At 55.8% G+C, this 17,411-nt stretch overlaps 2 protein-coding genes across 16 annotated transcripts; both read right to left on the bottom strand.

The window, feature by feature from the left end:
• Nucleotides 1–3,921: 3,921 nt before the first annotated feature.
• Nucleotides 3,922–4,726, bottom strand: Inafm1 (InaF motif containing 1). The gene has a single exon (XM_005001343.4). It carries the CDS (start codon nucleotides 4,572–4,574, stop codon nucleotides 4,182–4,184), a length of 393 nt encoding a protein of 130 aa, XP_005001400.1. The 5' UTR covers nucleotides 4,575–4,726; the 3' UTR covers nucleotides 3,922–4,181.
• Nucleotides 4,727–4,786: 60 nt separating this feature from the next.
• Nucleotides 4,787–17,209, bottom strand: Ccdc9 (coiled-coil domain containing 9). 15 transcript variants are annotated; one of them, XM_023562825.2, is made up of 15 exons: nucleotides 17,063–17,209; nucleotides 15,408–15,477; nucleotides 15,152–15,256; nucleotides 13,585–13,683; nucleotides 13,214–13,462; nucleotides 11,195–11,278; nucleotides 10,940–11,113; nucleotides 10,162–10,343; nucleotides 8,145–8,191; nucleotides 7,902–8,040; nucleotides 7,497–7,581; nucleotides 7,075–7,417; nucleotides 6,648–6,740; nucleotides 5,898–5,947; nucleotides 4,787–5,370 (listed from the first exon to the last, which is right to left on the bottom strand). In XM_023562825.2, exons 2-15 carry the CDS (start codon nucleotides 15,420–15,422, stop codon nucleotides 5,353–5,355), a joined length of 1,683 nt encoding a protein of 560 aa, XP_023418593.1. In that variant the 5' UTR covers nucleotides 15,423–15,477; nucleotides 17,063–17,209; the 3' UTR covers nucleotides 4,787–5,352. The 15 variants fall into 15 exon arrangements, with proteins under 15 accessions (XP_023418593.1, XP_063109048.1, XP_063109050.1 ...); XM_063252975.1 differs by having other exon boundaries at nucleotides 4,790–5,370; nucleotides 7,135–7,417; nucleotides 17,063–17,208; XM_063252973.1 differs by lacking the exon at nucleotides 4,787–5,370 and adding an exon at nucleotides 5,501–5,775.
• Nucleotides 17,210–17,411: the final 202 nt, after the last annotated feature.

The raw sequence follows: 17,411 nt of genomic DNA, 5'->3' as shown, positions 1-17,411 counted from the left end.
CAGCCTAAATGCCATGAAAAAACATGGTGGCACATACCTGTAACCCCAGCACTTCAGAAGGCTGAGGCAAAAGGATTGTAAATGGAGCCCAGCCTGGGCAGTTTAGCAACTTGGCAAGACCCTGCCTCCAAATAAAAATAAAAATGGCTGGGGATATAGCTCAGTGCCAAGGCCCTGGGCTCAATCCCTGGCTCTGCAAACATCCATCCCATGAGAATCGCAATGAATCTTAGGTTCCTCTGGACTGTGCCAGGCAGAAGCCAGTGGGAGGTCCCCACCAGGGCAGCATTACTGGAGGAGAAAGAGAGCAGACCGACCTGGGGGACAGTGCAGCCACATGGAGGAGGGAAGAGATGGGGGGACCCCTGGGCCCCAGTGGTCCTCAGGGGAGGGTCTCAGCCAGGGGAGCCCCATCCTGAGTGCCCAGACCCATCCTTGGCTTGCAGCTTGACGTTCTTCCTCACCTACATCCTCAAAGTACAGACATCTTGGGTCTCTCAAATAAACATGGATCAGCCCTGGGTGCAGCAATCCCCTCTGAGGTCTCTACGCCTAAAGACTCAAAGCAGACCTTCCAGCAACAACCTGTGTGCGAATGTTCACAGCAGGCAAACATGTGATAGGCACAGGGCAAAAATATCAAGGCCCCTCGGACAGAGTGTGGGCACCACCGAGAAGCAGCCACAGAGAACCCAGAGCCGCTCAGCTAGGGGCACGGACAGCCCAGAAACTGCTGCTAAGAGACAAGTCAGGCACTGAAGGCCCTCGGTGCCCAACTCCATGTGTGGGAAACTCAGGGAGGTCAAGCCCTAGTGACCCAGACTCCCTGGTGCAGCCACAACCGACCTCACTTGACCCACAATAGCCTTCTACTCTGGGGTTCTACTGTCAGCACTATGTGGCCAGCCGAGGTGCTGCTGGGCACCTGCATCAGCTCAGGCCCCTCTCAGCTCAGTCTTTCATGGCTGCCACCTCATTTCAAGGAAACGTCCAAGAACACCCAGAGCTCTCAGGGCCCTGAACCACCTGCCCTGGGTGGTCACTGATCCTCTCCCTTTGCTGTCAGCCAGTCTGTGTCTAGTCCCACCAGCCTCGGGCCTTAGTTCTGCCTGTTCCCTTGGCCTGAAGACTACCTCCCCCTGCTGTGCCTTTTCTCCTTTGTGTTTACTGTCTGACAGAATATATATGTAGGCTGTTGACCATATTCATGTTTTCCCATTAATAATGTCAGTTCTAATGAAATCAGGACGTTTAAAAAAAAAAAAAAAAAAAAGAAATCAGGACGTTTTGGCTGAGAGTGGTTCTATCTGCTGTGACTCTAGCCCTGGGGAGGCTGAGGCAGGATTGTTGAGAGTTCAAGGTCAGCCTGGGCCATACAGGGAGTTCAAGGTCAGCCTGAATTACAAAGCAAGATACTGTCTTAAAAAAACAAAAAAAGGGGGCTGGAGATTTAGCTTAGTGGAATAAGCCCCTACCTGGCAAGCATGAGGTTGTGAGTTTGACCCCTGGTACCAAAAAAAAAAAAAAAAGAACAATTTTTTTTTTTTGTGGTGCCAGGGATTGAACTCATGACCTCGCACTTGCCAGGCAAGCACTTATGCCCCTGAGCTAAATTCCCAGCCCAAAAATTTGTGTTTTGAGACAGGATCTCGCTGTGTAATCCAGGCTGGCCCTGAATTCATACTCATTCTCCTGCTTCAGCCTCCTGAGTGCTGGGATCATAGGTGGTAGCACCTTGCCTGGCTGACATCAAGAAGTTTTACCTGTTTAGGGGCTGGGGATTTAGCTCAGCGGCATAAGTGCTTGCCTTGCAAGCAGGCAATCGTGAGTTTAATCCCCAGTACCGATAAAAAGGAAAAAGATTAAAAAAAAAAAAAAAAGAAAAGAAGTTTTACCTGTTTTATTCAGTGACATATCCCCAGTGTTTAATATAAATCCTCCTGGGCTACATAATAAGTTCAAGGCCAGCCTGAACTACATAGGGAAACCTTGTATCAAAAATAAACAAATCTCAGTCCAGCATGGTAGTGCATACCTGCAATCTCATTATTCCAGAGGCTCAGACAGGAGGATGGCTGTGAGTGCAAGGCCAGCCTGAACAGTGAGACCCTGTCTCAAAAAAAGTTAAAAATCACCTGGTAAGTTGCACATGGTGGCCCATGACTAAACTGCACACTCTGTGAGACTGAGGCAAGAGAATCATAAATTCAAGCCCAATCTGAGCAGCTCACCAAAACGTTGTATCAAATAGAAGGGGGAAAAAATATGGGGAGGAAGGACTGGGGCTCAGGCTTTGCGTTCAATCTGCAGCCCAGTACTTCTCTCCAGAAAGGTGCTACAGAACCGATGTCACAGAGTAGATGTTCAAAAAAAAGTGACCAATTAAAGAGAAGGAAGAACTGAAAAAAAGAGGAGCGAAAGAGGAGAGGGACTGGGGATTTAGCTCAGCAGCATAAGTGCCTGCCTTGCAAGCAGGCAGTTGTGAGTTTGATCCCTGGTACCGATAAAAATGAAAAAGACAAAAAAAAAAAAAAAAAAAAAAAAAGGCGGAGAGAAAGGGAAGAGATGAAAGGACAGGGAGGCTAAAAAAGGTAAGGGCAGGAAATAAAGAAAGGAAATTGGAAGGAGCAGTCAGGGCAAAATGGAGGAGAGAGGTGGGTAAGAAAGACACAGAGCTGGGGATTGTCACACATGCCTGTAATCCCAGCATTCAGGAGGCTGGGGCAGGAGTCTCACCAAGATTTTGAGGCCAGCCTGGGCTACATATTGAGACTTTGTCATAACTCCCCCCCCCCCCCGCAAAAAAAAGAGTAACAGAGCTGGGGTGAACAGAGAGAGCAGAGAGAGAAAAGGAGGTGAAAGGACTACGGAGAGAGAGAAAAGACTGAGATGTGAGGCTGGGAGAAAAGAGGTGGAAACTAGGAGGGGCAGACACAGAATGAAGAGGTCCCCTCGCCAGCCACTTACTGCTTGCTGGCACCCAAGGCTTTGTGCTGACTACACATCACCCAGGATCCGAGCTGCGCATCTGCAAGCCCGAAAGGAGGGAGCAGGTAGCAAGAACTGGTGACAGTGCTCTGAGGGCTGCAGGCCAGTTTAATCTTCACAGAGCATCTGTACAGACTAGCGTGGTGTCCACTCCACAGGTTGGAGAAGTGCAAGTCACACAGGTGATCAAAGCCGGAACTGGGACTGCAATCTGGGCAACCTGCTTCTAAATGGCCCAGCCACCTCCTTTGCTAACCGGAAAGGGCACTGCCTACCCACATTCCCCTTCTGACCTGTCACCCTCTGTGGAGGTCTTGGGACAGAGTGGAGCTGACACCCCCAGTCACATCAGCTTCAGGAGCCTGAGAAAGTCTCCAGCCCAAAGGGGCACCTGGCCATCTACAGCCCTGCACATAGCCAGGCCTCAGTCTTGAGGGAGCAGCAGGACCCTCAACTATTCGGACTGCTTTGCTGGAAGCCAGGAGTCTCCAGTCTTAGGCCAGACCGGCTGTCCTCCTCGGTAAAGGCAGCGTAGTGCTGTGACAACTTAGCTCTGTCTTCTCTGCCCCTGGGGAGAAAACAGAGGCCTGTCCCTCGACAGTATTCTGAGCTTGCAGGGTGATTTCACCTCTACCATTTTACTGCCCTGACAGCAATTCTCGGTTTTGTCCCTATCAAGGGCAGACTGTAGGCTTCTCTCAGAAAGGGACTTGTCCTCTGCCACAAGCACACTGAGCACGGGAAGCCCTTCACACTGTCTGACCTTCAGGGACCCTGGCCAATAAACCTCTTCTCCCCATCCAGCCCAAAGGTAGGCGAGGCTAAGCACAGGGCCTCCGGGGAAGGGAAAGCAAGAGAGACTGAGGTCGGGCTCCAGGAGGGCTTCAGCAGACCAGGCCGAGACAGCCAGGTAAGACACCATGACAGGGCGGCGGCAGCTGTGCTGGAGTTTATTGCAAAAGGACAGGGGACATGAGAAGACGGGGTGGCTCTGCTCAGCATCCTATGGAGCAGAAGGGGTGCGGAGGTAGAGATCAGCATCAGCCTGGCCTGACCTCTGAGGAGCTGCTACACTTGGTGTTGGGCCAAGAACCTGGCCCCTCCTCTAGTGCGATGTCACCAAGAGCGATCCAGCCATGGGGACAGCTGCGTGACACGGGCCATCCGGTGCGGAGAGGGGGTTACCCAGGTCCTCAGCCCCCCGAGGCCTCGAGCGTTTCTCCCGGCGACAGGCGGCGCTGGCGGCGGCCGGATTCGCTGTGGCGGCGGCTGCGCGGCAGATCAAGCGGGGGCCGCAGCCCGTCCGGGGATCCCAGCAGACAGGAGGGGGCGGCCGGAGCAGGCGGTGCGCCCTGGTGGGCGGCACACGGCGCAGGAAACGGGCTGGGCGACTGACCGGCGGGCCCTGCAGGGGGCCGCGTGGGGACCCAGATGAGACCATAGTACACAGCAAGCAGCACGGCGGCTAGCGAGACGCAGAGAAAGTAGGCGCAGACCGGGGCTAGGCGGAGCCAGCGGGCCCGAGGGCCCTCGCTCAGTCCAGAGCCGCCAGGGCTCTCGCCGCCAACGCAGCTCGTCCCCCGCATCGCTGCAGACACTCCGCCGCTCAGCGAGATCCGTACAGGCCCCACCTCCCGCCGACTACGCCCCCGCCGGGCGCCCTCCTCCTCCCCCTCCGTCTCAAGCCAACCGCAATCAACCTAAGGTGTCCTAGCCCCCGCCCCCGAATTTAGCTCCGCCCCCCAATCTTTCTCCCCTGGCCTAAACCAGGCCCACCCCCAGCCTCGGACTTCTACAGGAACCTAGCCCTGGCTCCTTCCCACCGCCTTTCTAGATTCAACCTTGCGTCACGCTTTAGACCCCACTAAGTCTCAGCCCTCACTCCCCTTCCTACGAGTCAGTCAGCTCCAGCCTTCGAACCTTGCCCTTTCCCTTCCAGCTCTTCCACTCCACCTAGCCCTTGGCACTGCTTTCTGACCACACCCCCAGCGGTGATCCTGCCCAATACTGGCAAGGGGAGCCACAGCGGGCCTTGAGGCGTAGCCCTAGCCACGCCCCACCCCTCTGCTCACCTCTACCTGGACCCTCTCAAGCATCCTGCCCCTGCCCCTATGTCACCTGCTTCCCAGAGTCCCAGTGTTCTAAATCCAGCCTCATGCTGAGGGCCCAGCTCCACCCTGCGCCCTGGCAACGCCCCTTCCCCAGCAACTCCACCACCCTCAACGTTTCTCTCTCCCTCGAGCCATGGGGTCCCGAGTGGGCTCCTGGGAGGAGAGAACACAGCCTGGAGATCCAGAAAACTCCCATTCTGCCGCCCCCTCCCCATCAAGGCGGGGAAGCTTCAGTCCCCTCCCAGCAGCATCTTCAGGAGCTCGGGGAGGCCTGCGAGAGGGGAGGGAAGAGAAATCAGCAGGACGAGAAGGGGAAGCCCTTTTCACCCCGCCTCTTCCGCCACAGGAAAGCCCGCCAAGCATAGCGCCCAGCCTGCCCCGCCAGAAACATGGCCCGGAGGTTAGCAGAAGCACTGCATTTAATGGAGACAGCCGGCTCAAGTCCTCGAGAGCCAAGCCCCAGGGGTAGGTCCTGGAGCCAAGGCTTCGGCCTGAGGCTGCCCCTGTCCCGTGGCCTCCATCCTGGGCTAGTCTGGAGGTGTCTCGCCATCCCGGGTGGCACGGCGTTCCCCGGTGTAGCGCCAGGACGAGTCCTCACCACGCTTAGCCTCGTGCCCTGGCCTCGGCGCCGATGGACCCCGGGTCCTCCCGCGTGCAGGTGACCCGCTCAGCGGACCTGGCCCAGCGCGGCAGAGGCGGAGCGAGGGACACCAAGGTTAGTGCACGCGCGCGGTCCAGCTGTGGTCAGCGGGCGGCCCCCGGGGGCGGGGCGGCCGCCACCACCTTGCAGAAACGCACCCTCTGGAAGTCGGTGATCTCCGCTGTCTCCTGGCCCTGGGGACTCGCCTCTGCGGAGAAAAGGCCAAGTCAGAGGAGTACAGCCCTCCTGCCAACCTGGTCTGACCTGGCCTCTGGTTCCCTAGTCCGTCCCAGCATCAGGCAGGTCCCTGGCCTAGAACCTATTCCTTTGACCCTCAGGGGACCCCCAAAAGCAACACACACCCTCAACACAATCTGCACAGTAGGGGAATCGCTGGTGTTGCCAGATCACAGCCCCAGTGGCCTCCACCCACCAAACAACTTAAGGTGTTAAATGCCCTGAGCTGGTGCCCTCCCCACCCTGCACCCTAAGCAGCCTTTCCTCAGCTCCTACTCTGCAGCAAAAAGGAGGGGTTTAGCCCTTGCTCCAAATTTTCATCAGGTGCACATTTCCACTTGTCTACTCCATTTGATTTCACCCAAGTTCTAATGCTGCCCATGCCCTCCCAGCCCCAACCCCAATGCTATACTTCCCACTGAGCCACACTCCCAGCCCTTCTTTTGATCGTCAGAGCCCAGTCGTCTTTAGTCCAACTTAGTTCCATAGCCAAGGCCCTACAATCCAGCCCTGCTCTTAACCCACCACACTACCTTCTCCCCAGACCCATCCCCACAATCCCTCCAGCCAGCCCAGGCCCCATCCAGGCTGCCCAAGCCCAAGCCCTAGGCCACAGTCCTGAGCAGGAGGGGACTGTGGGCTAAGCACCTCCACGGCTCTGCACCCCCCACCTGGAGTTGCCTCAGACCCCTCCTCTTCTGCTTTCTGGGTTCCTGGGAGGCTCAACATACTTTCCAGAGAGGCAGAAGCTGGCTGGTCACCTCCTGGGGAAGGGGAGGCCCAGTCAAGCCCCTGCTCCTCTAAGTAGCTCCCCACCCCTGGAGAAAGCCCAGGGGACAGAGGGAACTCAAGGACACACTTGGGGGACTGTCACTTGAGGATATGAATTCTTTATTGAGGGAGGACTGCATGACCTGGGCAGACTCTGGGAGTAGGCATTCTAGGGATGCAAGGCACAACAAACAGCACAGATGGGACAGGTTGCCCTCCCCGGCCTCCAGGGCTGTGGGGCACTGGGTCCCCAGGACCCATCATCACACCCCAAGTTCACACACACAGGCAGCCAGCATCATGCATTCCCAAAAGGCCAGGCCTCACCCGGAGAGAGGGTGCCCACTGGCTGGGCTGTGCCGGGAGAATTCAGCTCCATCTCCTCACCCCAGTCAGACACAGGCTGGTGGCCGCCGGCCGGTGAGAAGGGGCTGGAGGGCACTTCTTTGGCCAGTTCACTGGCAGAGTGGCCAGTGGACTCAGCCTCGTGGCTTTGGTGCTCTTGGGCTGGCTCTCCTTCCTGTTCTAAGGCCCCTTCTTCTTCCTCTTCCACGTCCCCCTCCTCATCCTCCTCATCCTCCGTCACATCCTCGCTCACGTCCTCCCATTCTTCATCCTCCTCCCCGTCATCCTCAGGAGGCTGGTGGGCAGGGACCGGGGTCTCTGGAGGCTGGAGGCACAAAGGCACAAAGGCAGGTCAGCAGAGGGCTGTGATCCTGGGTTTCCTCACACTCTCCACCCTGCCCTACCTGCACTGGCGTCGTCTCCAGCTGTGGGGCCTCGGAGGTTGGGGACACTGCCTCCTCTTTTGCCTCCCAGCGGTCATCATGGTCACTGGTGGGCAGAGGAGCCGGGTTGAGGGTTGGGTGGGGTGAACAGGAACAACGGGCCTCCTACAACCCAATGCCCTAGCATGCTGCCCAGGACAGGGGACTGTAGACACGAATCCCCATGTGAGATGACAGAACAGACAGAAGGGCTCAGGCGGCAAAAGCAGAGATTGAGGCCGGGGGAGAAGAAAACAGGGTTACATCAAGATCTAGACTCCAACCTCAAAGCCAAGTACCTAAGAGACAGGGCCTAGACCAACAGCTGCACCCACACACTTGCACAGCCCCATGAGGGCAGCCATGGACAAGGGGGAGGGCACCCACCTGTAGGCCCGGGGGGCTGCCTTGGGGTGGGGTCGGCTGCTCTTTCTTCGCCTACGACTGCTGACCTCAGCTTTGTGCTTCGACAGGAATTCCCCAAAAGTAGGAGGTTTGGGGGGCCGGGCCCAAGCCTTGTCATCTCCTGGCAATGATAGGCTTGAGTTGGAGTGAAGAAGTCGTCACACAAACCACTCCCCAGCCCAGGATGCTACTGTACCCCAGTGTGCGTGTGAGGCCACCACTCACCATAGTGATAGGCTATCTCCTGGGCAGGGGCTGGGCCATCCTTGAACCTGGGAAAGAGGAGTGGGGTACATGGGTGGATGAGGGAATACAGCACAGGAATAGGTGGAGGCCTGGGTCAGAGATATCAGATCAGAGGAGCCAGCCCATAGGAAGGGTCAACAGGATCTGCTGATGGATAAGCTGTAAATTTAACATTGTAGGGAAAAACAGAAAAAAAGTACAATTTGGTCCCCAAACTAAAAACTAGGGTGAGTTATCCCAGACCCTTACAAAGGATATGTCTAGCCACCCTTACTTCCTGTCTCTTCCCATCACACCCAGCTCCTGCCTTAGGACCTCTGCACCTACTTCCAGAATGTTTTCCAGACACCACCACCTGGAGCTCACTGTCACATCCCTCAGACTTTACTTAGCTCAAAGGCAGCCATTCTTGAACCCCCACACACACCTGCACAAAATCCCTGTATCATCTAAACCCCCAGGCCCATTGCCCTCCTCTGCTCTGTTTATGACCTCAAATTCCAGCTACTCATTGTTCATCTTGCCCAGTGGACTCTGAGGTCCATAAAGGCAGAATCGTTTCGTTCATGGCTGTACCCCCTGACCTGGAACCTTCCTTAGCACACAGATGAGCCTCAATAAATTTTAACTAATGGAAGCAATGCACCAGTGTGTTAGACTTAGTACAGATTGCTTTTGAGATACAAAAAACAGTTTCTTAGCTCTTAACACTAAAAATACAGCCCAGCCTTAGAAAAACCCTATACTGTACCTGTGTAAAATAATTCTCACAGCTGCACTTAATACCCAAACAAAATGTTCCCAGCCACCAGACATAGGCGAAATCTTTTTCTTTACCAGAGCCAAATGGAAAAGGGCTACACATACATCAGGTATGCTGGCACAGGCCTGTGATCCCAGCACTCTGCACGCTGAGACAGGAGGATTACCATGAGTTTGATGCTAGCCTGGGCTGTGAAGCCAGACCCTGTCTCAGCTGTCCCTGAGAGGGCTATTGGTGTATGAAAATTTCAACACAGCAAAGGATAGGGAGGGACAGCACCTAGAGGGACTGCTCACTGGCTCTTCTACAACCTTCTACAATGGCTATGGAAGTTGGTCATCACCACAACAACAAAATGATGCCCTTTAAGTTTGACTGGATGTTAGTGGGACTCAAAAGGGAACAGAGTCACAGTTGGAAATGACAATGACATGATAAGCTGTGGCAAGCCCTGCAGAGAAGCTCAGGGATCTGGGTTCCAGGTCAAAGGGACACACAGGGAGGCTGTGAAGGCCTCATTACTGCTGGTGACCTATCCCAGTCCTGCGTTATGGGACCGTCCTGAATGAAACAGGAGTGGGCAGAGCCTGCTTCCCACCCGGCTGAGGAATAGGTGGGATCTGCTAGCACACCATGCATCTGGTGGCACCAGGAAAGGGTCTCACTGAGCAGCTGCCCCTTGACCTGAACCCATGACAATGAACACACATTAGCGTTCAGACCTAAGGCAAAAGCATCATTGGTGTCAGGGTGAGAACCAAGCTCCACAGCCAGGCAGAGCACTGCAGACCTCACAGCCCAGGCTAGCATCAAACTCATGGTAATCCTCCTGTCTCAGCGTGCAGAGTGCTGGGATCACAGGCCTGTGCCAGCATACCTGACGTATGTGTAGCCCTTTTCCATTTGGCTCTGGTAAAGAAAAAGATTTCGCCTATGTCTGGTGGCAGTCTGTCATGATGGGTGACTTACAGTCACACCACGGCCCACATACCTATACCTGGACTGACACTGTGGCTGAAGAACAGAGAATTCCTAAGTGTACCTAAGCGCTACCCGCATCAAGGAGCCAAGCTGGTGGGCTCACAGCCCGGTGTCCAGCCTGGATTAGGTTTGTGGCAGATAAAGGCACTCATGTGCCACCAGGTCCTGGCACACTAGCCAGTGAGCGCTGACACGCAGGGTGAGAAGAGCAGCAGGTGTAGGCCAAGGGAGCAAGGCAACAGGGGGACTCACATGCCCTCAGTCTTCTCTGCATCCCACTCGCGTCGCCACTGGCCGGTGGGCTTTCGGTGCCGCTGCAGCCGCTCCTGGTCAATCTTCTCCCTCTCCTGCTTCCAGCGCAGGTACTCTGACCGCTCCCGACCCGTCATGGACATCGTCATGTCACCAGTACCAGCCGGGCTGGCACGGCGGCCCTGCCCCAGCCACAGACAGTCAGAGCCCTGTTCTGTGACAGCTCTGCCCCCAAAATGTAGTGGGGCTACTGGCTCAAGCTCACACTGGGAGGTGGTAACAAGCAGCTGGGCTCAGACAGCCTCTCCCTCTCTTTCTTCAGCTGCATCCCTTGCTCATCTTCCTGGGCTCTTGTGTTAACACTTGGGTCACCTGGCCTTTTACTAGGTTTTCAACAACCTAGCTCCCAAAAGAAACTTCACGAGGACAGGGTTTGCTTCACAACTCTTATCTATAGCACCTGGGGTCTGGGGTTGTGCCCCAGTGGTCAACCACAAAACAAAAATAAAATAAAACCAGGCTTGGTGACATATGCCTGTAATTCCAGTTGCTTAGGAGGCTGAGGCACAAAGATTCAAAATCAAGCCTATCCTGGGCAATTTAGCCAGATCCTGGTCCTGCATGAAGACTCTAGGTCCAATACCCAGTACCACAGTAATAATGAGAACACTGATCCCAGCATGAAATGAAGAACTGGTCCATCCTGGTCCTGAGGGAGCCTAGCCGTCTGTACTTAGTCCATGAAAGATGGATCAGGGACCCAACTGCCAGCACCCACCTGCCGCTCGTGTTCGAGGCCACAGCGCACTCGCTCAAAGTCAGGGCCCCCCCAGTTGCGCCCATGCCGGCGACTGCCCTCCCGGCGGTCCCGCTCAGGCTCCTCCAAGGGTCCACTGCGTCGCCGGGGGTCATCCAGAAAGTTTCGAACGGGGTTAGGTTCCAGCACCCCTTCCTGTGGGCACAAGGCAGGGTTTAGAGGGTCCCAGGGCCCCCTAGCAGGCTATGCCCTCTGCACGTCTCTGGCAGCACTGACCCGCTGGTTGCGCTCATACTCTGCGATCTTCTCCATCTCCTCGTTCATCTTCTCAATGTTCTGTCTCCGCCGCTCCTCCCACTCCTGGGGGGACAAAGACACATCCCCCAGGGCTGGGAAGAAATGCTCTACCAGGGGCTGGGGATTTAGCTCAGTGGCATAAGCGCCTGCCTTGCAAGCAGGCAGTCGTGAGTTCGATCCCCGGTACCAATAAAAAAGAAAAAGACCAAAAGAAAAAAAAAAAAAAAAAGAAATGCTTTACCAGCCATGGAGAAAATGGTGACGCAGGAGGAGAAAAACATGAAAATGAAGCTTTGTAAATGGGGAGGGCGGAGGACTTGAAGGGAGGAGAACGGGGGAAAAAGTTGTACTGTGAACACCAGGTATACATTTTCTAAGATGAATGTGATCATTATGTATATCTAAAATGGACCAATAAAATCTAACCTTAAAAAAAAGGAAAAATAAAAGATACTAGTAAGGGTTCCAAAATGGGGGGGCGGGGGGGAACCACGATGAAACAGAACGCATAACCATTCTTAAACAAGCAGGTGTCAAGTCGGCGGGCAACTGGTTGGCATCGCTCATTGCTGTCAGCATGTTCTCAGTACAGCATTACCGAGGAGCAGAGTCCTGTGCCCTGACGGTGGCAATAGTAGACACTTTTCTCCAGTGTGGTGTGTCCGATGGAGGGGCCCAGCCTCCAGTAAAAACCCCTGGCACTTAACATCACCTGGGCATCCTGGTAGATATATGTGGTCACAGCTCACAGCTGGAGGACTAACTACATACCAGGAGTCTGAGAAGCTTGATCCTGGTCCCGTGTTGGCCCCTTGCTGATTCTGCTGTGTCCCTTCACTGTGGTAATGCCAAAGCTGATAGTTCAGCGTCAGGGTGCTGGGACCTTGAGACCTGGTTGCCATAGTTACAATGATGGTAGTAACTGTAGTAACTTGGCAGGTAACTAGAACCCCACATTCTTCCCTCTCCGTGGTAACAAAATTTTAGAACAGCACCTAGCTGGAGAGAACACATGTTTTCACTCCCAGTGTCCCATATAGGCAGGCACAGCCAGGTATCTCAGCATTCACAGAATGTGGGAACGAATGCAGACTGCTCTCTTCTGTGTACTGGCCCTAACCTTTTTCGGTGGCCCATCTTTACCTTGCAGTAACATAGCTGGTGCCCATCAAGCAACCCAGGCCCTTTGAGCCGGGAGTGGTGGCTTATGCCTGTAATGCCAGCACTCAGGAGGCTGAGGCAGGAGGATCGTTGCGAGTTCGAGACCAGCCTAAGCTACAAAGTGAGCTCAAAGCCAGCCTGAACTGCATAGCAAGACCTGTCTCAAAAAGACAAAAAAAAAAAAAAAAAAAAAACAACCCAGGGTGGCCTCATGGAGCAAGGCCATCTACCTGCCCCACTCTTCTCACTGTTATCTCAGCAGACAAGAGAGAGAAATTTCCCCTTTGTAGACCATGCACTCAGGGGCCTTTTGGTCAGAGCAGCTTAGTGTGCCATTTACTGTGCTCACTCTGCACAGAGTCTAATCAGCACTGCTAGAGTAAGCCCTGGAACCCACAGGATGGTCAGCTGCCCACCCGCAGCTAATTAGAGAACCATCCAGATCCAAGTCCCTGCAGGCAGAGGGCGACTCCTTTTGGACAGCCTCTGCCAGCCACCTGCTGGCCAGGGGTGGAGAGCAGCCACAGCAGCTTTCCATAAACCTGGGTGCTGAGACAACACAGACACAAGGGACCCAGTGCAGAGCTCAGCACAGAGTGCATCCGACAGACCAACAGCATGAGCAAGAGGACAGATGGGGAGAGAAGACAGGTCGGCATGGTCAGAGAACAAAAGAGGCAAGCAGAGAGGAAGGACAGACACGCCATACCAGTCAGGATGGGGAAGACGGAGGTCTGCGGACAGCACCCTAGGTGGAGGCCAGGAAACAGCCCACTTGAGCATGAGGAAGAGGAAACAGGACCTTCCAAAACAGCAGCACACCTGCCTGGCTCCTACCTTGGATTTTCGGTCGGAGGCTGAGCTGTCACCGGCTCCTGAGAGATGAGGGGACCCTCGGCCCCGGCCCCTCCGGCCCCGGCCCCCAGCTCCTCCTCGAGGATGCTCCCCAGGACTGTCCTCCCAGCTTCGAGGTGCCCGGCCCACACCTGCCCGGCCTCCCTGCTGCGGGGCGGTCCGCCCCCCTCTGCTGGCCCCTGGGGTCCGAGGGGTCCCAAGAGACCTCCGGGAGGGTCCCAGGCTCTTCTCCTAGAAGCAGGAGCATAAAGAAAGATAGTGACCAGGCAGGAAGCCTGGGGCAGCCAGAAGGCTCCTGGGTCCCAGACCCCCTCCCCTCAGGGAGTCCTCTACCCCAGTGATGAACTTAGCACCTCAACCGCCACATTCTCCTTCTCCACCATGCGGCCCTTCCGGGGCGCTGTCACCGCTACCCCTTCCAGTTCGGCTTTTTTACGGTCCTCCTCGATCTCCTAGGAGCAACCACCCGGGTGCAGGAGTGTGAGAGATTTGTCTATCAGCTGGACTCTCACAGCCCCCTAAATTTTTCCTCTGTCTGGCCCCAGTGCAGGCCTGTCTCCAAAGCTTGACATAAGAAGCTGCTCATTTCAGTATCATTCATGAAACCCCATCACACTGTTCCTACACTGTTTCCCCACACCCATCTCTGAAGAAGAGACAAGGGCCTCCCTACAGCCATACCAGAGAATACCCATCCTTCACCACCCAAACACGCCTCTGCCTCTCCTCTTCACTCCCCCTAACTTCCTGCTGGTCTCAGGACATACTGGGCTCAGACTTGCCTCAGGGCCTCTGCACCAGCTGTTCCCTCAACCAGAAACTCTGTTGGAGTCCCTTCACCCTCAACTCCTCAGTTCTGTGTTCCCTGACCCCTACAGACACCAGCTCCCCCATCATCCTCTGTTCTCATCTCACATTCACTAGAGAACAGGAACATCCATCTGTGTGTTCATTGATATGAAACCCCACCCTTAAAACACTGCCTGGCACACACAAAACTGGTTTGTTTCTTTTTAAACAAATGAACACATGAAGAATGAGTAAATGAAACCCACTGCTCCTCCTAGATCCATCCCAGGGGAAGCCCCACCACTTGCTTGAGGGCCTGGTCCCGGCTCCTCCTTTCCTCTCTCATGCCCCACTGCTCTCTGTCGCTGAGACCTTAGCAGCCCAGCCCTAAGCCAAAACCTCTTCCTCCCTAGCTCCCTGCCCCAGTGTCCTTGTTGGTCTCTGGACTGCAGTATTACCTCCTCCCATCCTCTAGCACACCAGGGCCAGAGAAGTCTCCCTAAAAAACTATCTGGCCTGGTCCCACTCCTCCCCTCAGCCCTCTATGGGTCCTAAGTTTTCTTAGGAGACTCTAAACTTTCAGCCCAGCAGCATTCAGGCCCCTGTCCCCAGCTTAAGCTCCAAGCCCTCTCCTGTATGCAGATATTGTCCAGCCTGTTCCCTCTGCCTCAAGCACAGCTCCTCTCCTTTTCAACTGGGCGCTGTCTGCTCACCCCTCAGGCCTCTGAGTCCCCTCCTCCAGGAAGCCCTCTCTCACATGCCTGAGCTAGGTCCCCATCACCTCAGTCCCCTGGGTTCCTCCATGTCATCCCTGTCCAGGCTGAGCTGTGGAACTAAGGACAAGGCTGTCCCCCTAACTAGAGTGGGAATCTGGAAGGCCAGGCCTGCAGCCATCTTAGCCATGGCTGTGTCCTCAGTATCATGCAACTCAGGGCTTGATACAGTGAAAAGCTCTATAAATGTGATAAATGGCTAAAAGACTGGATGAAGGAAGGAATAAAGGCCAAGGCCTCTGACTTTTATCCTGAGAGTAATGGGGAGCCATGAAAAAGTTGTAAGCAAGGGAGAAGTGAGAAAAACTCACTGCAGAGAGGAGAGGGGATGGGGTCTCCCCGGGCAGGGCTAGGGCACCTGATAGCGCCGGATGAGGGCCTCATTCTTCCTCCGGAGGGCCTCGATCCTCTTGTCCAGTTCGGCATCTTTCTCTTCCTTTGATTTCAAATCCAGTGTGGCTGCCTAAAATGAAGAGGCAATTGAGGGACGGAAATAAAAACCTCTACCCATCCAGAGCCATTCCAGCCGAGGCTCTCAGGGTCTGCTGCATGGACCCCATTCTCTCAAGCCCCTTCCCCAAACTCAGATTCTGAGTGTCCATTTTTGGTCTCACCATTTCTCTGGCCATGACCAGGGTCCCAGCAACCTCCCTGACACAATCTGGATACAGGACTGTGGGATTCCTGAAGATAGAAGAAACAGCAGAAATAAGGGCAAAAGGACTTGTGGTCTACCTCATCCCCTCAAAACACGGGGTTAGGGGGCCTCACAAACAGGCACCAAAAACCAGCTGCAGCCCAAGAAAATTTTCCCATTGCTCTTCAAGGATAGCCACATACACCCCTTTACTGTAAAAACAGACTGCCTCTTGGTTTTTGGACTCACTTAAACCTTTTAGTGAGACCCACCTAGGGAATCTTCCAGCCAGCACCACTGGCTTAAGGAAATAGCCAACAATCTCCTACCAAGCTAAGATTCCAGCCTAGGGCCACAGTCCATGATGGGAATTCAAGCCCAGACCCCCATCTCGAGAGCTGCACCTGCATCACCTCCTCCCAACCTGCCCTTCTGTGCCCATTCTGCTGCCATTCACATCCCAGTGAACATTTCAGCTCCACCAAGTAGGCTTCTGAAACTTCCCCTAACCCGCAGCCCACAAAAGCTCCAGCTCCAGCTCTCAAAGATCACGACTTCCCTGAGGATGCCCTAGACCGGCCCCACCATCCTTAGGGTGGTCTCAGACCACGCCCAAAACTGGGAACGCTTTCTAGACCCGGGTCAACCTCGCAGGTGAACCACCATTGCAGCGCTGGCAGAGCTTCCTGGGCCTGGCCTCCGCTTTCCAAGGGAAAATTTCAGCTTCCTGCAACTTGGGAACGCCACACGGCCTCGCCCCCGACTTTCAGAGGTCGCTCAAGCCCATCCCCTGGTTTGGACAAAACTTTGTTCCCGCCGGACTCGCGCTTCACTTAACTGGCCAGGTCTCCAACTTCCCATCCACCCCCCTGATTCCGCCCCCACGCTCCCCGTCAGTAGCTTGAGCCAGCCCAACGCCGTTTGTTATTCCAGCCCCGCCTCCGGGCTCCCCAAACCAGCGGCCTGGCCCCGCCCTGACCAGGCCAGCCAACCCCTGGCCACACCCCTAAGCAGGCGTCCCCGCCTCGTGCGTCACACCTGGCCCCGCCTCCGGCTCCTCCGCCCGAGGCCCTGGCTCCACCCCCAGCTTGCCCGCCAACGGTCCTGCTTCGGGCAAAACTTTCTAGCCCCACCTCCATGTCATTCGCCGCCGTCGACCTAGTCCCGCCCCCTCCTCGCGCCATTTAAGCCTCGCCCTCGTCTTGGCAAGGCCTCTGGCCCCGCCCCTAATTTGCCAGCCGATCCAGACTCACTTTCAGACAGGGAAAACTTTCAGGCTCCGCCCCCACAGCCGATCGCCAGCATCTAGGCCCCGCCCCTTGCTCGCCGGGTACCACCCAGGCCCCGCCCCCAGCAGGAGCACAACTTCGCGGCCCTACCCTCAGCTGCCCGCCGGCGCCGAAAGCCCGCCCGCGGTAGGCCCGCCCCAGGCCTGCCCATACACTCACGTCCCGCCCCGCCAGCGCCTCTCCCGCTTCCCATGTGGGCGTCCTGACCCCGCCCCCCACAGAGTACTCTGACCCCGCCCCCGCCAGCTGCTGGCCACCCCGCCCGCGCGTGCTCCGCTCCCCTCACGTGGGGCTCCAGGCCCCGCCCTCTCCGGGCGCGCTCCTGGCCCCCTCCCCCGGTCACCTGTCCCGGAGACCCCGCGGCGTTGGCGACTCCGGCTCCGTCGGCCTCCGAGTCCACAGCTCCCGGGCTGCGTGCGTCACTTCCCGCCCGCACCACGTGAGGAGGGGAAATATAGAAGGTCACTTCCGGTCCCTACGGCTCGTTTCCGGGAACCTTAAAGGGGCCGTGCAGCTGCTCGCAGGCGGAGGGAGCAAGCCGATCTGGTCTTAGGAATGTTACTGAAGCATGTTCCTTCTACCTCGATTGGTGTTTCGCCTTTGCGAGTAAGGAGACGAGGTTCTCCTTCTCTGGCCTCGCCTTCTTTGCTCGGGCAGTTGTGCCTCCACTCAAAAGTACCTGCCACATACTA

This window comes from Cavia porcellus, unplaced genomic scaffold (genome assembly GCF_034190915.1).
Source record: "Cavia porcellus strain 051 isolate PalLab524CR breed Dunkin Hartley unplaced genomic scaffold, mCavPor4.1 scaffold_7, whole genome shotgun sequence".
Lineage (NCBI taxonomy): Eukaryota > Metazoa > Chordata > Mammalia > Rodentia > Caviidae > Cavia > Cavia porcellus.
Note: the sequence above shows the minus strand (reverse complement) of the source record. Positions and strands in the feature narration are given on the sequence as shown.

Excerpts from the sequence above, each read along its gene's own strand:
- Inafm1 (XM_005001343.4), bottom strand. The coding sequence starts at position 4,574 with ATGCGGGGGACGAGCTGCGTTGGCGGCGAGAGCCCTGGCGGCTCTGGA.
- Ccdc9 (XM_023562824.2), bottom strand. Across the intron at positions 10,344-10,939 it reads GCCTCGAACACGAGCGGCAG|GGCCGCCGTGCCAGCCCGGC; the intron begins GTGGGTGCTGGC and ends TGGCTGGGGCAG. Across the intron at positions 8,041-8,144 it reads GGAGATAGCCTATCACTATG|GAGATGACAAGGCTTGGGCC; the intron begins GTGAGTGGTGGC and ends TATCATTGCCAG.